At 43.7% G+C, this 18,376-nt stretch overlaps 1 protein-coding gene across 2 annotated transcripts in view; it reads left to right on the top strand.

Annotated features, from left to right (window-relative positions):
• The window catches only part of LOC117662568 (alpha-2-macroglobulin-like), a 77,410-nt gene that overhangs the window by 14,870 nt on the left and 44,164 nt on the right, over positions 1-18,376 (top strand). For both annotated transcript variants that reach the window (XM_060691252.2, XM_060691253.2), the window contains exons 6-13: positions 4,037-4,205; positions 5,836-5,920; positions 6,849-6,972; positions 8,763-8,877; positions 10,134-10,243; positions 11,058-11,219; positions 13,209-13,433; positions 15,525-15,588. In XM_060691252.2, the coding sequence (XP_060547235.2) occupies positions 4,037-4,205; positions 5,836-5,920; positions 6,849-6,972; positions 8,763-8,877; positions 10,134-10,243; positions 11,058-11,219; positions 13,209-13,433; positions 15,525-15,588 (1,054 nt within the window). The remainder of the gene's footprint in view (positions 1-4,036; positions 4,206-5,835; positions 5,921-6,848; positions 6,973-8,762; positions 8,878-10,133; positions 10,244-11,057; positions 11,220-13,208; positions 13,434-15,524; positions 15,589-18,376) is intronic.

Here is an 18,376-nt window from a genome sequence, read left to right as displayed (position 1 = left end):
GAAAAGCAAAATGACATTAAATATTAACCGTAGAGGCAACACTGAACAGAGTCACTCGGCAGTAAATTCTCTTTCACGAAGTCCTGAATATTGATGGCCTATAGGCCAAATTTAACATTTGGGGCATAGACAAGATTTAGAAGTGATGATGCAAAATAGGTCAAGGGGTTTTTTTTTCCCTTCTTTTTTTTTTAAAGGGAAAAAAGTTTTCCTTTTCTTTTATTGGAGCATGGATCTTTAATATCCACTTATGGAATTTCTATACTGATCTCGCAACTGTTAGAAGTAGCCAAATCACTAGAATTTGGAAATTTGGATGCTTGCTTATTCACAAAGGCAGAGGTGGGCAACTATGGCCCCTTTAAGACCTGTGGACTTCAACTCCCAGAATTCCTGAGCCAGCCTTTCCTGAGCCATAGTTGGCTCAGGAATTCTGGGACTTGAAGTCCACCGGTCTTAAAGGGGCCATATAGTTGCCCATCACTGCAAAGGGGACAAAGTTGAGTTTGCTTTAATCATCACCTTTAACTGATTTTTTTTTTTTTTTTGGTAGATGGGTTACAAAACTTTTTGTATTATTTCAAAGGAATGTTAATTCTGTTAATTCTGGTGGCTATTAGAAGCCGATTATAAAGATGAATGAAAAGGTTGTTCTGATTCATTCATTCTTTGAGAAAGAGATGCATAACCTTTCATCCCTAGTGTTAGGGGGCTGTCTCATTTGTAGTTTAGTTTAGTTTAGTTTAGTTTAGTTTAGTTTAGTTTAGTTTAGTTTAGTTTAGTTTAGTTTAGTTTAGTTTAGTTTAGTTTAGTTGTATACCGCCCTACTCCCAAAGGACTCAGGGCGGTGAACAGCCACAGGATAAAAACACAGATATACAAAATTTAAAACTGGATAAAAACCGAATTAAACAATTTGGCCGACGACAGATTTAAAAATCCCCAATAAATTAAGAACGAATTAAAATTTGCATTTTAAAAAGGGAAAAAAAGGGGGGGGGAAACCAAGCACAATCAGCAAGCTAAACTGAGAATAAGCCAATAATTAAAGCCCTTGTGAGAAAATCTTTTAAATGCTTTTCAGAATCGAACTAGCATTACATGTGATATCTCTTTCGCCCTCTTCAGAGGTGGGTTTCAGCAGGTTCTGACGAGTACTGGAGAGCCAGTAGCAGACATTTTGAGTAGTTCTGAGAACCGGTAGTAAAAATTCTGATGGCCCCGCCCCCATCTATTCTCTGCCTCCCAAGTCCCAGTTGATCGGAAGGAAATAGGGATTTTGCAGTAACCTTTCCCTGGAGTGGAGATGGAATGGAGATTTTACACTATTCCTTCCCTTGCCAGGCCCACCAAACCACGCCCACCAAGCCTATGCCACCCACAGAACCAGTAGTAAAAAATTTTGAAACCCACCACTGACCCTCTCCCAACTGTAAAATGTGTGCCAAAAGTCCGAGCGTGTGAGCGCTCGCGTGCCAGCGCCCATAATGCAATGGGCGCCACCATTTGCGCATGCTCCTAATATGCATGCGCCTCACACTGCGCATGTGTACATGCAACCGGCACTGCGCATGTGTGCGCCCTCCGTGCATGCACCCCCACTTTTTCCAAGAGGGCCGGTGCGCCTCTTACCGGAGGATAACCAGTTACCGGCCCGTTCCCTGGCGAGACAGCTGTTCCCAAGCCGAAAACGCGGGTATATGTGTTTTCTGATGGTCTTAGGAGACCCCTGTGAAAGGGTCATTTGAGCCCCAAAGGGGTCGCGACCCACAGGTTAAGAACCACTGCTGTAGAGATTCTCAGACATCCAGGTCATGGTTGAAGGTGCTTTTTCAGGAGGCAACTGGACTTCCTTTTTTTTTCTTTTAAAGACCTTTTGCTTCTCATCTAAGAAGCTTCTTCAGCTCTGACAGGATAGTGGGGAGCTTCTTGGATGAGAAACGAAACATCTTCAAAAAGAAAAAACAAAAAAGTCCAGTTTCCTCCTGAAAGAGCCCCTTTGAGACAACCCTGACCTGGATGACTGAGAATCTCTGCAGACTTTTAGCTATACAATTTGGGATGAACATCCTTTGAATGGTGTGGGAGTAGGAATGGATTTCTAGAGGGAAAATTGCAGACTACACGAACCAGGAGTGCTACTCAGGTGACCCTGAGGACACAGTGTTGTGACCCAGGCCCACGCAGTTGATACTCCATGCAAAACAGTTCCAAAAAGCAAACAGATTTTATTAAAAAAGCTGAGAATTAACTCATTCTCAGCGTATTCAAAATTAAATGAAAGCAAAGTCCTCAAAACACCAGTCTTCAGTTTATCTCTGACCTTGGGATAATTAGGCAAACTGCCAAAGGCTTTTCTTGGCAACAGTTCAGGAACAGAAGAAATAACTACAGCCAAACAAGAAGCAATTCTCTCAACGGTTGTTTTCCGGCAAAGAGGCCAAGAGCCGTTGCTGGTCTTTTAAACCTTATGGGAGGGGCCAATCGTTTCTTGGCCTTACTCCTGTGTCGTCCTCTCTGCTTTAGCTGCTCCTGCCTTCTGGCAGCTCTTCTTATATGTGCACTAGGAACAGGATCCTCCTGTTCCTCTGCCTCTCTGCTGTCAGCCTCTGGAGGCTCCGAAGTCCACACATCACTCCCTGACGCCCCTGGCCCCATCTCTGCCTCCGACGCAGAGCTCTCATCCGGGCCTTCCCCAGCCTCCAGGACTGGCCCATGTTCTTCCTCAACCTCATTGCTGTCTGACTCCGCTGCCAGCTCCGCAGGCTGCTGGCGGACCACAATACACAGATAAACCTCTAAGTGCTTCAATGACCCTATAAAACAGGGGTGTCAAACTCACGTCGTCACAGCAGCGTCATGTGACGTATCGGGACTTTTTTCCCCTTCACTAAACTGGGCGTGGGTGTGGCTAGGACGTGACACACCCGGCCCACGGGCCGCAAGTTTGACAGCCCTGCTCTAAAAGGATGCAAATGGCCAGCTGTCTGCAAGGAATATAAATCCTTCCATTCCTCATCCAAGAAGCTTCTTGGATGAGAAGCAAAACGTCTTCAAAAACAAAACAAAACCACAAGAAAGTCTAGTTGCCTCCTGAAAAAGCACCTTTGGGACTATCATGTTCTACCATCCTGCCATCCTTAGCTATCCATGACTGTAAGGTGCACTAATTGGGGATGATGAGTCTTGTAGTCCAGAATATTGGAAGGGCATCAGAGAGGGAAAATCTGATTTACCTTATTTGCTCTGGGGTCAGCTGTTCCTGCCATCAGTTTTAAGATACGAGGAGTATTCCACTTTAAGTGAATACATGCACACATACAGTTATATTCAGAAGGAGAACCACAGAAATTGAAGGGATCTTGGAGGTCATCAGATCCAGTCCTTTGCCAGTGCAGTGTTTTTGAGTTTGACCAAGCTTCACTCCAAGGCAACAGGGCCTTCTAGCTTGATTAATAGAATAACAGAATTGGGGCCTTGGAGGTCTTCTAGTCCAACCCCCTGCTCAAGCAGGAAACCTTATACCATTTCAGACAAATGATTGTCCAATCTCTTCTTAAAAACCTCCACCACCTTCTGAAGGTGTTCCACTGATCAATTGTTTTCATTGTTAGGAAAGTTTGTCCTTAATTCTAGCTTGGATCTCTATTTGATAGGTCTCCCTCTGTTGCTTCTGATCCTGCTCTCAAGTGCTTAATTGTTCTGTTAGGAAATTTCTCCTTATATCTAGGTTGGTTGTCTCCTTGATTAGTTTCTTCTTGTCCTGCCTTCAGGCGCTTTGGAGATTAGATTGTCTTCCTCTTCTTTGGGGCAGCCCCTCAAATATTGGAACACTGCTATCATGTCTCCCCTAGTCCTTCTTTTCATTAAACTAACTTTGAACAAAACTTTGTTTAACTTTGACACAAATGGGCAAAATATGCTGCAGAAAAAGGAACCCCTAAGAAAGGGTTACAGGTTGTAGATTGTTTGAAATTAACAACAGCGAAATGGCTTCCTTAAGTTTTGTGTCCCTGCTTCCTCCGGACTTCCTCAGGACCCCAAGAGAAACCGGTTGTTCCAGTGGAAAGATGTCGAACTGAACGGGGGTCTGGTCCAGCTTGAATTTCCCCTGTCTTCCGAGCCCGCCTTAGGCACCTACAAAGTGGTGGTTCAGAAGGATTCTGAAAGAACGGTTCAACATTCCTGCACGGTGGAGGAATACGGTAAGATCATGAAGTCAATGTCTCGGCACCCACTTTGTCCACACCCAAATGAGATGGAATGGTTGTATCTTTTACTGCACTGATTTTGGGGGGAAAGACATATTGTAAATGATGGACAAGTTAGGAGTGGGGAACTGAGCTGTTTATTTAGATCAGGGGGTCTCCCAACTTGGCTAGTTAAGACTTTTGGACTTCAACTCCCAGAATTCCCCAGCCAGCAAAACTCATTGTTGAAACTCCTTCCTTCCTTCCTTCCTTCCTTCCTTCCTTCCTTCCTTCCTTCCTTCCTTCCTTCCTTCCTTCCTTCGTAAAAATACCCCATTAAAAAATCCAAAGTGGAAACCACAAGCAATAAATTTTAATTTAAGATTCAGAGGTTTATTCATGAGCAATTTGGAACAGCCATCATAGCAATGCAATTCCACAACTTACATTATTAAACCATTGCAAAGGGGTCCAATGACACATAGCAAATCCTACAAGGACTGCTATCGGGCAAAGGACACCATTCTCATCTCCAGCCACATTTCTTATACCTTTTTCTTTTACTGACATACCCATTCCATAGTTTCACTTCCTTGTTCTTTCTTACATTCTTACTGACTATCACTGTCTACAAACACCCGTGTACATCTCAAACCTCTATCCGTTGTCTACTTTCAGTTCCCTATTTCTCACAGTTTCAATGTTCTGATTCCAAATATATCTCAAAACCACGTACTTTGCAGAAAATGCAGCACACAAGTCAGCACATTAGAAATAAGTCTGGTACATTTTGCAATTATGTTAGTTTAAAACTTTGGTTCAGTGGGGCCTGCAAGCCTACTCCTAGGCCTTACTACCTGTAACTTTCCAATGGATATATTTCTCTTCTCACCCTTCCTTCCTTCCTTCCCTCCTTCCTTCCTTCCTGCTTGCCTGCCTTCCTCCCTTCCTCCTTTCCCAAAACTGATTGTTGAAACTATTTCCTTTCTTCTTGACTTCCTTCCTTCCTTCCTGCCTGCCTGCCTGCCTTCCTCCCTTCCCAAAACTCATTGTTGAAACTATTTCCTTTCTTCTTGACTTCCTTCCTTCCCTCCTGCCTGCCTGCCTGCCTGCCTTCCTCCCTTCCTCCCTTCCCAAACTCATTGTTGAAACTATTTCCTTCCTTCTTTCCTTCCTGCCTTCTTTCCTTCCTTCCTTCCTTCCTTCCTGCCTGCCTGCCTGCCTGCCTCCCTTCCCAAAACTCATTGTTGAAACTATTTCCTTTCTTCTTGCCTTCCTTCCTTCCTTCCTGCCTGCCTGCCTTCCTCCCTTCCCAAAACTCATTGTTGAAACTATTTCCTTCCTGCCTGCCTGCCTTTCTGCCTGCCTACCTACCTACTTTCCCAAAACTCATTGTTGAAACTATTTCCTTCCTTCCTTCCTTCCTTCCTTCCTTCCTTCCTTCCTTCCTTCCTTCCTTCCTTCCTTCCTTCCTTCCTTCTTTTCTTTAGCTGCCCATCTCAATCAATGACTCTGGATATTTTACAATCCCAAACTTAAGCTGCATCTTTGCTCGAAATGATGAAGCATAGTACATTCTGGTTTTTTTCTTTTCTTCCTTTTTAAAAATTCTGACTTTATCCCGGTACTTCATTCTTCCTTATAGTGCTGCCCAAGTTTAAAGTTGTTGTGAAGGCCACCCCAACCATAACAGTTCTGGACGACGAAATTAAAGTCACCGTCTGCGGCACGTAAGTGGCAACGATCTGGCTTTCTTTTTTTCTTATTCCAAGCTAGGATTTCTTTATTTTTTCTGACAGACATTCTTCACATTGGCAATTTCCTTACTCCTGGCTCCTTCTGTGCCAGCCGTGCTCATGTGACCATGGATTAGGATGTTTATTTGGTAGAAACCAGCATTTATTTCTGGCTTCCAGCAAAAAATGCCCATTGAAGACAATCGATTCATTTAATGACCATCATAAAAAAAAAGGACATAAAATTCCAGGCTCAGTTATGGTCGTAAATGAAGGACTACGCGTTATAACATTTTATGTGTATAGATGGTTTTAGTTTCTACAAATGCCACTGAAGTTTTCATTCTCCTACATATTTTTTTTAAATTTTATTAACGTACCCATGTTTTGAGTGGTACTTTATCATATCTTCTGTTATACAGGCAGTCCTCAGGTTACAACTGAGGTTACAACAGTTTATTTGGTGACTGTTCAAAGTTACCACAGAACTGAAAAAAGGGACTTATGACCGTTTTTCCACAGTTATGGCCTTTGTGGCATCCCCGGGGTCACGTGATCAAAATTCAGACACTTGGCAACCAGTTCATATTTATGACGGTTGCAGTGTCCTGGGGTCACGTAATCCCCTTCTGTGACCTCCTGACAAGCAAAGTCAATGGGGAAGCCAAATTCACTTAACAACCCTGTGACTAACTTCACAACTACAGTGATTCACTTAACAACTGAGGCAAGGAAGGTTGTAAAGTGGGGCAAAACTCACTTAACAAATGTCTCACCTAACAACAGACATTTTGGGCTCAATTGTGGTCGTAAATTGAGGACTACCTGTACCTGTACCTCCCACCCTTTTCCTCCTTAGCCAGGGTGCTGCTTGACCAATCATCTCATTTTTTTCTAATATTCTGGCTGTTTCTGATCACAGGTACACCTATGGGAAGCCAGTTCCTGGTTTAGTCAGCATGAGGGTTTGCCGGAGATATTCCTACTTCAGAAGCTCATGTTATGGTGAAGAGTCCAAAGCCATCTGTGAGGAATTCAGTGGAGAGGTGAGTCCCAAAAGTTGAAGCAGAGACCCTGTGACCAGGTCTTGTGAAGATTCCTCAACCGCTGGAGTCCGCATGGAGTCCACACAATTAGGGACAACATTTGTCTAAAGGGAATGCATAGTGCAGTGTTGTTCAACCTCAGCAACGTGAAGTTGTGTGGACTTCAACTCCCAGAATTCCCAGCAACTTCACCAGGTGATTGAAGACAACACATTTTAAACCATGCTGGCTGGGGAATTCTGGGAATTGAAGTCCACACATTTTCAAGTACCAATAGAAGAGAATTATTGTAGCTCAGGGTTGAATTGCTAGTTTAACCCCATGCCCTTCTAGCACTGATAATATCACCTAGTTTGGTGGTGAAACATCTGCAAAAAAGCAACCAGGCTCACAGAGCACCAAGGACCACAGATCTTTAAGTTGCTGGGGTTAAGAAACACTGGTATGGAGGAATAAAGAGATGACACTGAAGAAGAAATTCAACAGTCATTCTATAAACACCAGCATGTTTGCTTATTTATTTATTTAAAATGTATTGAGTGATATACAGTTTATATGGCTGCCCGTTTCACAATTGTGACTTTAAACTGTGAAAGAGGATTAAAATCAGCATCTAGGCTTGGAAGGGAGGGGACAGTGAGGAAGAAACTCAAGGTTGTCCCACTCTGATTTTCTTCAGTATAAGGAGCAGGGAAGGAAAAACTCAAGAGTCTGCTTTAAAAATACAGTTCCAGAATAACAGAATAATAGTTGGATAATAATAATAATACTTGCGGGACCGCCTACTATCACCAATAGCCTCCCACCGGCCAGTACGCTCTCATAGAGAGGGGCTCCTCCGGGTGCCGTCGACCAAACAATGTCGACTGGCGGCCCATAGGGGGAGACCCTTCTCTGTGGGGGCACCTACTATCTGGAACGAGCTCCCCCCGGAGATACGGAGGATCCCGGATCTGTGCACCTTCCGCCGCGTTCTTAAGACCTTTTTATTCCACCAGGCGGGCCTGGCCTAACTTTCTCCCTCTTTTTAAACAATTTTTTAATATTTTTTAATATTTTTAATATTCAAAGTTTAATTTGTTTTAAATTGATTGGGTTTTTTTTTAATCTATCTGGGCCAAACTGTTTAATTCGATTTTATTTCTGCTTTTTAAATTTTGTATGTATGTATTTTATTGTTGGCTGTTCACCGCCCTGAGTCCTTCGGGAGTAGGGCGGTATATAAATCAAATAAAAGTAAAAAGTAAAAGTAAAATTGGAATCCAACCCTCTACTCAAGTAGGAAACCCTACGCCATTTCAGACAAATGGCTGTCCAGTCGCTTCTTAAAAGCCTCCAGTGATGGAGCATCCACAACTTCTGAAGGCAAACCATTACACTGGTTAATTGTTCTCACTGTCAGGAAACTTCTCCTTAGTTCTAGGTTGCTTCTCTCCTTTATTAGTTTCCATCCATTGCTTCTTGTCCTGCCTTCAGGTGCTTAAGCAGGGGGTTGGACTAGAAGGTTCCTTCCAGCTCTATTCTCTTCTTATTTTTTTAAAAAAAGTGGACATACCCCTGTTAGCCTGGATGGTCAAAATGGCTTCTTTGCTATAGTGAAGTTGATCTCCAAAGTTCACCGTTGTTCTCCAGCAGTCTTTTAGTAGATCATCTGGGCCAAGTTGCAGAGTACAAACGGTCCCTGCAGGAGACAGTCTGAGAAGGTTTACCCTAGGAAAATTCTTGAGGAAAACAGGAAGAATAATGAGAATTAGCCACGGCAACTTGCTACTCTCTGATTTCCCATGCAGGCGGACATTCACGGCTGCTTCTCTCATGACGTGAATCTGAAAATATTCCAGTTGAAGAGAAATGGATTTGAGATGGAGATCCGTACCGAGGGCGTAATCACGGAAGAGGGGACAGGTAAATAATTGGGTGAGAAAGGTGAAGGATAGCTTGGTTGGAGGTAACGCAGCTTGCTTTGTATAGTGAGGCCTGCAGCTTCAATCTTCAGCTTTTCCTCTAAAACAGTGTTTTTTACAAACTTGTAAAGTAACTTTTTTACTAACTTATAATTAGTATAATAATACTAATATAATAATAATAATAGAACTATTATTATTATATTAGTATTATTATACTAATTATAATTATAATATATTATATTATTATAATATATAATATAATATAATAAGAATTATATTAGTATTATATTAGTATATATTATTATATTATATTAGTATTACTATTATTTTTCTCTTCCTTACTAGTATCTATCTCTTCCCACTTATTACTATAACCATGTTGCTTGTATGTTTCAATTTATATTGTTTTTATTTATTTCCTAGTACAATTTGATAGCTTATTAGTAACCTTGACTAAGTGTTATATCGTTTTATTCTTGATGAATGTATTTTATTCTCCTTATGTATACTGAGAGCATATACACCTAAGGCAAATTCCTTGTGTCTCCAATCACACTTGGCCAATAAAGAATTCTATTCTATTCTATTAAAATGGACAGATTTCAACTCCCAGAATTCCCCAGCTGTTCACCCAAAATCCATACATCTTAAAGTCACCAAGTTTGAAAGATGCTTGCTGGAGATAACCGGGGATTGGAAAGAGCTTTTGTGGCCCAGAATATAGGTCAAAATTTCTATTGCTAGGTCAGACAGTTTTCAGTGAGTTTTGACCCCATTTTACGACCTTTCTTGCCACGGTCGTCAAGTGAGTAACATGGTTGTTCAGTAAATCTGGCTTCCCCACGGACTTTGCTTGTCCGAAGGTCGCAAAAGGGAACGCTGCAACCATCCTAAATATGAACCAGTTGCCAAGAACCCAAATTTTGATCACCTGACCATGGAGATGCTGCAGTGGTCGTAAGTGTGAAATAGGGTCATAACAGTCACTTTTTTCTTTGCCGTTGTAACTTCGAATGGTTAATAAGCCAACTTTAATAAATTGACATCCACTGGATGTCAAATGGCTGGATTAAATGATATAATTGTCTGAATGGTTAACAAGAAAACTTTGAATCTTTCTCTGAACCCAAGAAATGAAATTTGCCAGATCAGCTGGCTGGGGAGTTTGGCTCCAGGGGTTAAAAAAAGACTAGCAAAGGCTGCCGTTGTGTTGCTCCTAAACTTTACATGTGTCATTGGTTCCTTTTTTGGCAGAGGTGGTGCTGACAGGCTCAGGTACCACGCAGGTAACTTCAACTATCAGCGCCGTTTCCTTTGAAAATGTGGACTCTTACTACAAACCTGGACTTCCTTTATCTGGGGAGGTAAGTCAAATCGGTTGATGACCTCCCTGGTCATCAATATTTCATTTGAACAATGTATTGACTCAATGGATGAGTAGGACTGTCCAACAGGCCCTTTCCTACTCTTTGGATGCAATCCACTCTTAAGTCTCCGAGATATTTCTCCTGAAGTCCCAAATGTCCTTTTTCAAGAGGCAATTGGACTTTCTTGTTTATCTTCGAAGACATGTCACTTCTCATCCAAGAAGCTTCTTCAGCTCTGACTGGATGGTGGGGAATGGAAGTATTTATGACCAGCTGTCTGCAAGGAATATAAATCCTTCCATTCCCCGCCATCCAGTCAGAGCTGAAGAAGCTTCTTGGATGAGAAGCGAAACATCTTCAAAGTAAAACGAGAAAGTCCAGTTCAGTGGTGAAATCCATTTTTTTTACTACCGGTTCTGTGGGCGTGGCTAGGTGGGCATGGTGTGGCTTGGTGGGGGTGGCAGGGGAAGGATACTGCAAAATCTCCATTCCCACCCCACTCCAGGGGAAGGATGTTGCAAAATCTCCATTCCCACCCCACTCTGGGGCCAGCCAGAGGTGGTATTTGCAGGTTCTCCGAACTACTCAAAATTTCCGCTACCGGTTCTCCAGACTCTGTCAGAACCTGCTGGATTTCACCCTGGTCCAGTTGCCTCCTGAAAAAGCAGCTTTGGGATTTAGATGAAGGGTTCCTCTTCCCCTCTGACCCAACTCCTGTGCATACAGCTACCCTGTGTGAAGGGTACCTAGACTTCAATCTAGCACAGCAATCAGATACGTTCCCAAGCCTGTGTTTGCTTTGTAACTTTAGATTAAGCTTGTGGACGGCAAAAGAAACCCGCTAGCCAACAAGACCATTGAGCTTCAAATATCAGAAGTACAGAACAATTCCTTCTACAAGACTGATGCTGAGGGACGAGTCCACTTTTCCATAGAGACTTCCAGCTTCACAAACAATATCATTCAACTCACTGTGAGTATTCCTAGTGATGGAGTTGTTAGCCATAAATCACGGCAAGGTTCGTAGCCTGATATGTCCTTTGCCAAATAGGATCTGAAGTGGAAAGGTAATTTTTACTTATGAATAAGAGGAGGCGCAATGGCTCAGTGGTTAAAGACTCTGAGCTTGCCAGCTGGAAAGCTGACAACCAGGGTTCAAGACCCGAGTGCTGTGTGACAGGGTGAGCTCTTGTTACTGGCTCCAGCTCCTACAAAATGTGAGTAGATAAATAGGTACCATTTTGGTGGGAAGGTAATAGCACCTCGATGTATAGTCACTGTTAAGGATATTGTTGTTATGTTACCAACCAGCAGAGTGTAGCGCACAGAGAAACGTTGCTGAGAGCAATGAATAAGAGATGTACAAACTGGTTTATCAAAAGTTTACTTTATAGTGAAAGAACAATCTCATAATCTTTAAATCAATCCAAGTCTTTGCCAGGTAAATCAGCCCAGTGATACAAAATCACACAAACAGTAGTTGGTTAGAATAACAAATCACTCTGGTAACAAACCACGATGGTAGCAGATCCATCCAACCGATGATAGCACAATGGTTGCAACTCCACACACAAGTAGTACAAGTACATACATACATACAAGTACTGTAATGGATTCAGTAGCTTATCATCAGCTGAATCCATTACAGTACCTTTCTTAAATACAACCAGTGATTATCTAATTACAGCATGACTCAGCATTACAATGAATCAGCAGGAAAACTTTAAAGTCACACAATACATATTCATATTAAAGTCACAGAACACATATATTGCCTGGACAACTTGTTAGGCTCAAACCATATCCTAACAGTCACGCTGGCCACATGACCATAGAAATATCTTCAGACAACCCTGGTTCCCTTGGCTGAGAAACGGACATGAACACTGCCCCCTAGAATTGGACACAACTGAGCAAGGGAAACTTTTACCTATTTACAAGTAAAAAGATAGGTCTCCCACAAGGTGAAACGACTCTTAGAAATGGGGGAAATATGTTTGAACTATATCTAAACATATTGGGTTTGGTATGTGCACTTCGAGGGGATGCGGTGGCTCAGTGGCTAAGACGCTGAGCTTGTCAATCGAAAGATCGGCAGTTCAGCGGTTCAAATGCCTAGTGCCGCGTAATGGGGTGAGCTCCCGTTATTTGTCCCAGCTTCTGCCAACCTAGCAGTTCGAAAGCACGTAAAAAATGCAAATAGAAAAATAGGGACCACCTTTGGTGGGAAGGTAACAGCGTTCTGTGCGCCTTTGGCGTTTAGTCATGCCGGCCACATGACCACGGAGATGTCTTCGGACAGCGCTGGCTCTTCGGCTTTGAAACGGAGATGAGCACTGCCGCCCCCTAGAGTCGGGAACGACTAGCACATATGTGCGAGGGGAACCTTTACCTTTACCTTTTATCTGCACTTCAATTAGCCAGCATTACTTAAGTCATAAGTAATAGGTAAAAGTAATAGTAAAATTAAGAAACAGGGCAAGAAAAGTTGTAAAATGGGGCGAAACTCATTTAACAAATTTCTCACTTAGCAACATAAATTTTGGGCTCAGTTGTGGTCGTAGGCTGAAGACTACCTGTATTTGTCCTTAAGGCTTGGTTTCGTGCAGCCAGAATTAGTCCTTCTGTCTCTTTCTTCAACTTTCCTGCTCTTAGCTGTTGCCAGATCTTGTTATTATCTCCTACACCAGCTTTTTTTTTTTTTCCTAATGTATTGGCCATGTGATACTTTGCCTTGCCATATCTCTTTTCTAGTCTTCGTTTGGTCTTTTTTGAAGGCCGCTTTGGACTCTCCAATACCCAGAAAGCCTTCATGGTATACTGTATTAGCTTCAGGGCATCGTCTTCACTGTCCTTCAGATATTCTCCCAATGCCCTTTTTGCTTCAACTCTCCAGTGTATATGATGATGATGACGATGATGACAATGATGACAATTTGGTATCCTTCCTCTTTTTTGCCAGGCAACTTATGAAAAAGTAACTCAATGTTATGATTCAAACTGGATCACCCCTCAACACAACACTGGCTACTTCTCAGTACCACGTTTCTATTCTCCAAGTCAAAGCTACCTCAAAATTCAACAGCTTCCTGGCACACTAAACTGTGGGCAACATGCGGTCGTCCCGGTCCATTACGTTCTCAATTCAGAGGTCATAAAGGACAAAGAAGTTGTCTTTCACTACTTGGTAAGTATGAACAAAGTGGCCTTTATTTCACTCACAAGGGCCGAAGGAGGAAGGGAGAAGGAGTAGCTGAGGAGTAAAGTTGAGCACGGTGGTAGTATCGTACAAGAGGGATGTGGGGGAACACACTGTAGTGTTTTTTCCATAAAGGTTGATGGATGCGGAACGATGGGCCTTTTATGACTTGTGGACTTCAACCAGGGGTGAAATGCTCCCGGTTCGGACCGAATCGCCCAATCCGGTAGCGATGGCGGTGGGTGGTTCGGAGAACTGGTAGCAAAAATCCCTGTGCCCTCCCCCCACATGCCCAGCTGAGCCACGCGATCATCAGAGGCTTTTTTTCTACAACCTCTTCAGCTGAAAAAATGCTTTTAAAAGTAAAAAAAAAAAGCCTCTGACGATCAGGCAACTCAGCTGGGATCGTCAGAGCCTTTTAAAAGCATTTTTTTACAGCTGAAGAGGATTTTAAAATGCTTTTAAAAGTAAAAAAAAAAAAAGTTGGCCACGCCCACCCAGTCACATTACCCCCACCACCACCAAGCCACGTCCAGTTACAGGTAATAACAAATTTTACATTTCACCACTGACTTCAACTCCCAGAATTCCTGAGCCATCCACTTCTGGGAGTTGAAGTCCACAAGTCATAAAGGGGCCATCATCCCCCACCTCTGATGTAGGACTTCCAGATCTCAGTTGGAAAACTCCATATATTCATAAGATGGGAAAAAGAATTTAAAAAAAGAATTTTCAGCCCACATCTGGCCACTCTCCCTTAACTAATTGATGGGCCTTCCTTGTTTTGTTAAGTAAATAAGGTATTTATTTGTATTTATTACTTTGTCAAACATGTACAAGATAGCAGATATAAATATAAACATGGATATGAACGAAAGAAATAAATGCAAATAAATGGGGACAGTAGGACAGGGACGGTAGGCACGCTGGTGTGCTTATGCACGACCTCTTAGGAATGGGGTGAGGTCCACGGTAGACAGTTTAAGGCTGAAGCTGTGAGGGTTTGAGGATGTAACAACGGACTCAGGTAGAGCATTCCAGGCGTTGACCACTCTGTTGCTGAAGTCGTATTTTCTGCAATCGAGTTTGGAGCAGTTTACCTTGAGTTTGTACCGATTGGTTGCCCGTGTATTATTGTGGTTGAAGCTGAAGAAATCGTTGACAGGTAAGACGTTGTAGCAGATAATTTTGTGCACTGTGCTTAGATCAGACCACAGGCGGCGCAGTTCCAGATTGTCCAAGCCCAAAATTTCAAGTCTAGTGATGAGGATACTTTTGGGTTTTTTTGCACAGAACAAGTCAGGGAACGACGATAAATCAATCATGTTCTTCCTACATCTGCTACAGTGGTGGGTTCCTCCTGGTTCCGCCAGGTTCCGCCGAGCCGGTAGCGGTGATGATATGACGTCACCGAACCAGTTCTGCCCCCCCTCCCCACCCCACCCCGTGTTATTCTTACCTTTTATTTGGCCCCATCCCCAATCTGTTGCTGCCTCCTGAGTCCCAGTTGATCGGTTAGAATGGAAAAACCTGTTTAAACTCTTGCCCTGAAGCTTCAAAGGGCCGCCCTACAGCTGATCAGTGGTAAAAGGCAGTTTGGTGGTAGACCAGTGCCTGCAAAAATAAATGGGTAGACCGGTGCCTGCAAAAATAAATGGGTAGGTCGGTACAGCTCTGCAAGCAGTTAAAAGCCTGGTAGACCAGTACCTCTGCTAAACCCTAAAGAATTGTCACATGACCACCAAGCCACGCCCACAAAATAAGCCACGCCCACAGAACCGGTAGTAAAAAAATTTAGAACCCACCCCTGATCTGCTACCCATTTAAGGGGAAATGCTCCTTTATGTTGGTGCTCTTATTTATGCAGGTAGTTCTTGATTTACCACTACCATATGTTTAGTGACTATTCAAAGTGACACTGGCACTTTGAATAGTGCCATTGTCCAACCCCCCTAAGCAGGGGGTTGGTCTAGAAGACCTCCAAGGTCCCTTCCAACTCGGTTATTCTCTATTCTGTATTTGGATCCTGTCCAACTGTAGAGGTCTTGACAATAAATCCTTCTGTTTTTTCTCACAAAGGTGGTGGCCAGAGGGAATATTGTGAAGACAGGTACACATCCCTTGAAAGAAAAGCACAATAAAGGTAAAAAAAAAAATATGTTCCCTCTCTTTCCATTTTCCCTCCACTCATTTTCCTTTGGGAATGAACGGATGAAAGAATCGGCCTCTTATTCCCTTTTTTTGCCCGAAATGCTAATAAAATCTCATCTCCAAAGACATTTTGCCAGCCACGTTAATCGGAAGAGCGTATTCCAAAATGTGTTGATGGCCGTTAGGTCAACGGAAGATAAATTCACGCAGGCAGGTTCTGTGAATTTTTATTAATCAACACCTTAGCTGCACGAATATTACACCGAAATATCTATAAAATGCATTTGAAGAGATCCTTGCTGTGTGGGTGAACCTGCAGACATAATCATACTAATAAAGGAGAATATTTGTAGCTCACGGTTGAGATGAGGGGTCCTTGGGGCTCCCTGAGCTTGGTTGCTTTTATGCAGACATTTCACTGCCCATCTAGGTAACATCATCAGTGCTAGTAGGAAGTGGGGTTTGCTCTCAGTCAGTGGTGAAATCCACTTACCTTCGCTACCAGTTCGGGAATGGGAGTGCACGGGAGAATCTTCTGTGCATGCGCAGATGGTAAAAAAACGTGATGTAATGACATCCTGGTGGGTGGGCGGAGCCTCCTGCCGCCGGCGCTACAGGTTCGGCGAGCTAGATATAACCGGGGAGATTTCACCACTACTCTCAGTTTATATTCTAGTGCAGTGATGGCTAACCTTTTTGCTGTCGCGTGCCAAAAGCGGGGGGAGCACGGTGAGGTCGCCCATGTGTGTGCCGACACCAGTGGTGGGTTCCTCCCGGTTCGGTCCGGTTCGGCTGAGCCGGTAGCGGTGACGATATGATGTCACCGAACCAGTTCTCCCCCCCTGCCCTCCCACCCCCCCACCCCTCCACGTTATTCTTACCTTTTATTTGGTCCCACCCCCAATCTATTACTGTCTCCTGAGTCCCAGCTGATGACTAGAGGGAAAAAAACTGTTTAAACTCTTGCCGCGGGGCTTCAAAGGGCCGTCCTACAGCTGATCAGTGTTAAAAGCAAACAAATGAATGGGGTCGTAAGTGCGAGGACTGGTCGTAAGTGCCAGGACTTTCCAGAAATGACTCTGACCAGCTAGCCACACACATCTAGTCACATGACCTCCAAGCCACACCCACAAAATAAGCCACGCCCACAGAACCGGTAGTAAAAATATTTAGAACCCACCCCTGACCGACACCCATAATTCAATGCGCCCCACCCCTGCGCATCCCCCTCCCCTTTTAGCACATGATGGCAGAGTGGGCCTGGTAGGCCCGTTTTTCACCCTCCCCAGGCTCCAGAGGCTTTCTAGGAGCCTGGGGAGGGCGAAAACAGCCTTCCCCACCCCCCCGGAGGCCCTCCGGAGGCCAGAAACAGCCCATTTCCCAACTTCTGGTAGGACCGAAAGGCCCAAAAATCAGCTGGCCGGCGCACACATGTGCTCTGGAGCTGAGCTATGGCAACTGATCCGGCTCCATGTGCCACCTGTGGCACCCGTGCCATCGGTTCGCCATCACAGTTCTAGTGTCTTGCCCTGTCAGTGTTGGTGGGGATGATCTCGTTAAGTTCTTTGGTTGGGCTTCCTTTGTTTTTGCTTGAAGACTCATTCTTGGATGAGAAGCGAAACGTCTTTAAGCAAAAACAAAGACAATCTAAACTAAAGAAGCTTCTTGGATGAGAAGCAAAACATTTTCACGGGGAAAAAAAAATCCAAAGAAAGTTCAGTTGCCTTTTGAAAAAGCACTTTTGGGACATGATTTCTCAATTGTGGCTGCCTCTTTGACTATTTTGACCTGCACTGTGAATGCCCCTGATAGGGTTCCTAATTTATTTAATCGTCAAAGTCAATCTATTCATTTCTGCACAATCTAAAAATTTTTTAATTACTTCTCCTTCCAAAGGTATTTTCTTCTGCTTTCCAATGTTGTGCATAAACAATCCGTGCAGCCGTTATTACATGTATAATCAAATAGATATTTTCTTTCCTAATTTTTTCTGGCAGGATACCCAATAGGAACAATTCTGGTTTTAAATCAATATGTTGTTGTATCATTTCTTCCAGCCATATCCTAATTGTATTCCAATAATTTTTTGCTTCTGGACATGTCCACCACATATAATAATAAGTACCTGGTAACCGCAGTGGTGGGTTCCTCCCGGTTTGGTCTGGTTCGGCTGAGCCGGTAGCGGTGACGATATGACGTCACCGAACAGGTTCTCCCCCGCCTGCCCTCCCACCCCTCCACCCCCCCACGTTATTCTTACCTTTTATTTGGTCCCACCCCCAATCTATTGCTGCCTCCTGAGTCCCAGCTGATGACTAGAAGGAAAAAAACTATTTAAACTCTTGCCGCGGGGCTTCAAAGGGCCGCCCTACAGCTGATCAGTGTTAAAAGCAAACAAATGAGTCGGGTCGTAAGTGCGAGGACTGGTCGTAAGTGCGAGGCCCTTCCAGAAATGACTCTGACCAGCTAGCCACGCCCACCTAGTCACATGACCTCAAAGCCACACCCACAAAATAAGCCACGCCCACAGAACCGGTAGTAAAAAAATTTAGAACCCACCCCTGGGTAACCGGTGACGTTTCCAACGTTTAGCTGACTTTTCTTTAAACGTTTTTGCCAGTTTCTCAGGTGGCATATGCCATCTATAAGCTGTGGTCATTTCGACAGTTGACAGTGGAGCTGCATGCGTGCACATACTCATCTGCCACTTGCACGGCCCAGTTCCACATGAGCCATGGCCCAGTATGAGCCGCAGTCTGAGTGAGGGGGTTGGGGACCCC

Source organism: Pantherophis guttatus, chromosome 2, assembly GCF_059756535.1.
Source record: "Pantherophis guttatus breed Tessera chromosome 2, ASM5975653v1, whole genome shotgun sequence".
NCBI lineage: Eukaryota > Metazoa > Chordata > Lepidosauria > Squamata > Colubridae > Pantherophis > Pantherophis guttatus.
This window is presented reverse-complemented; position numbering and strand designations above follow the sequence as displayed.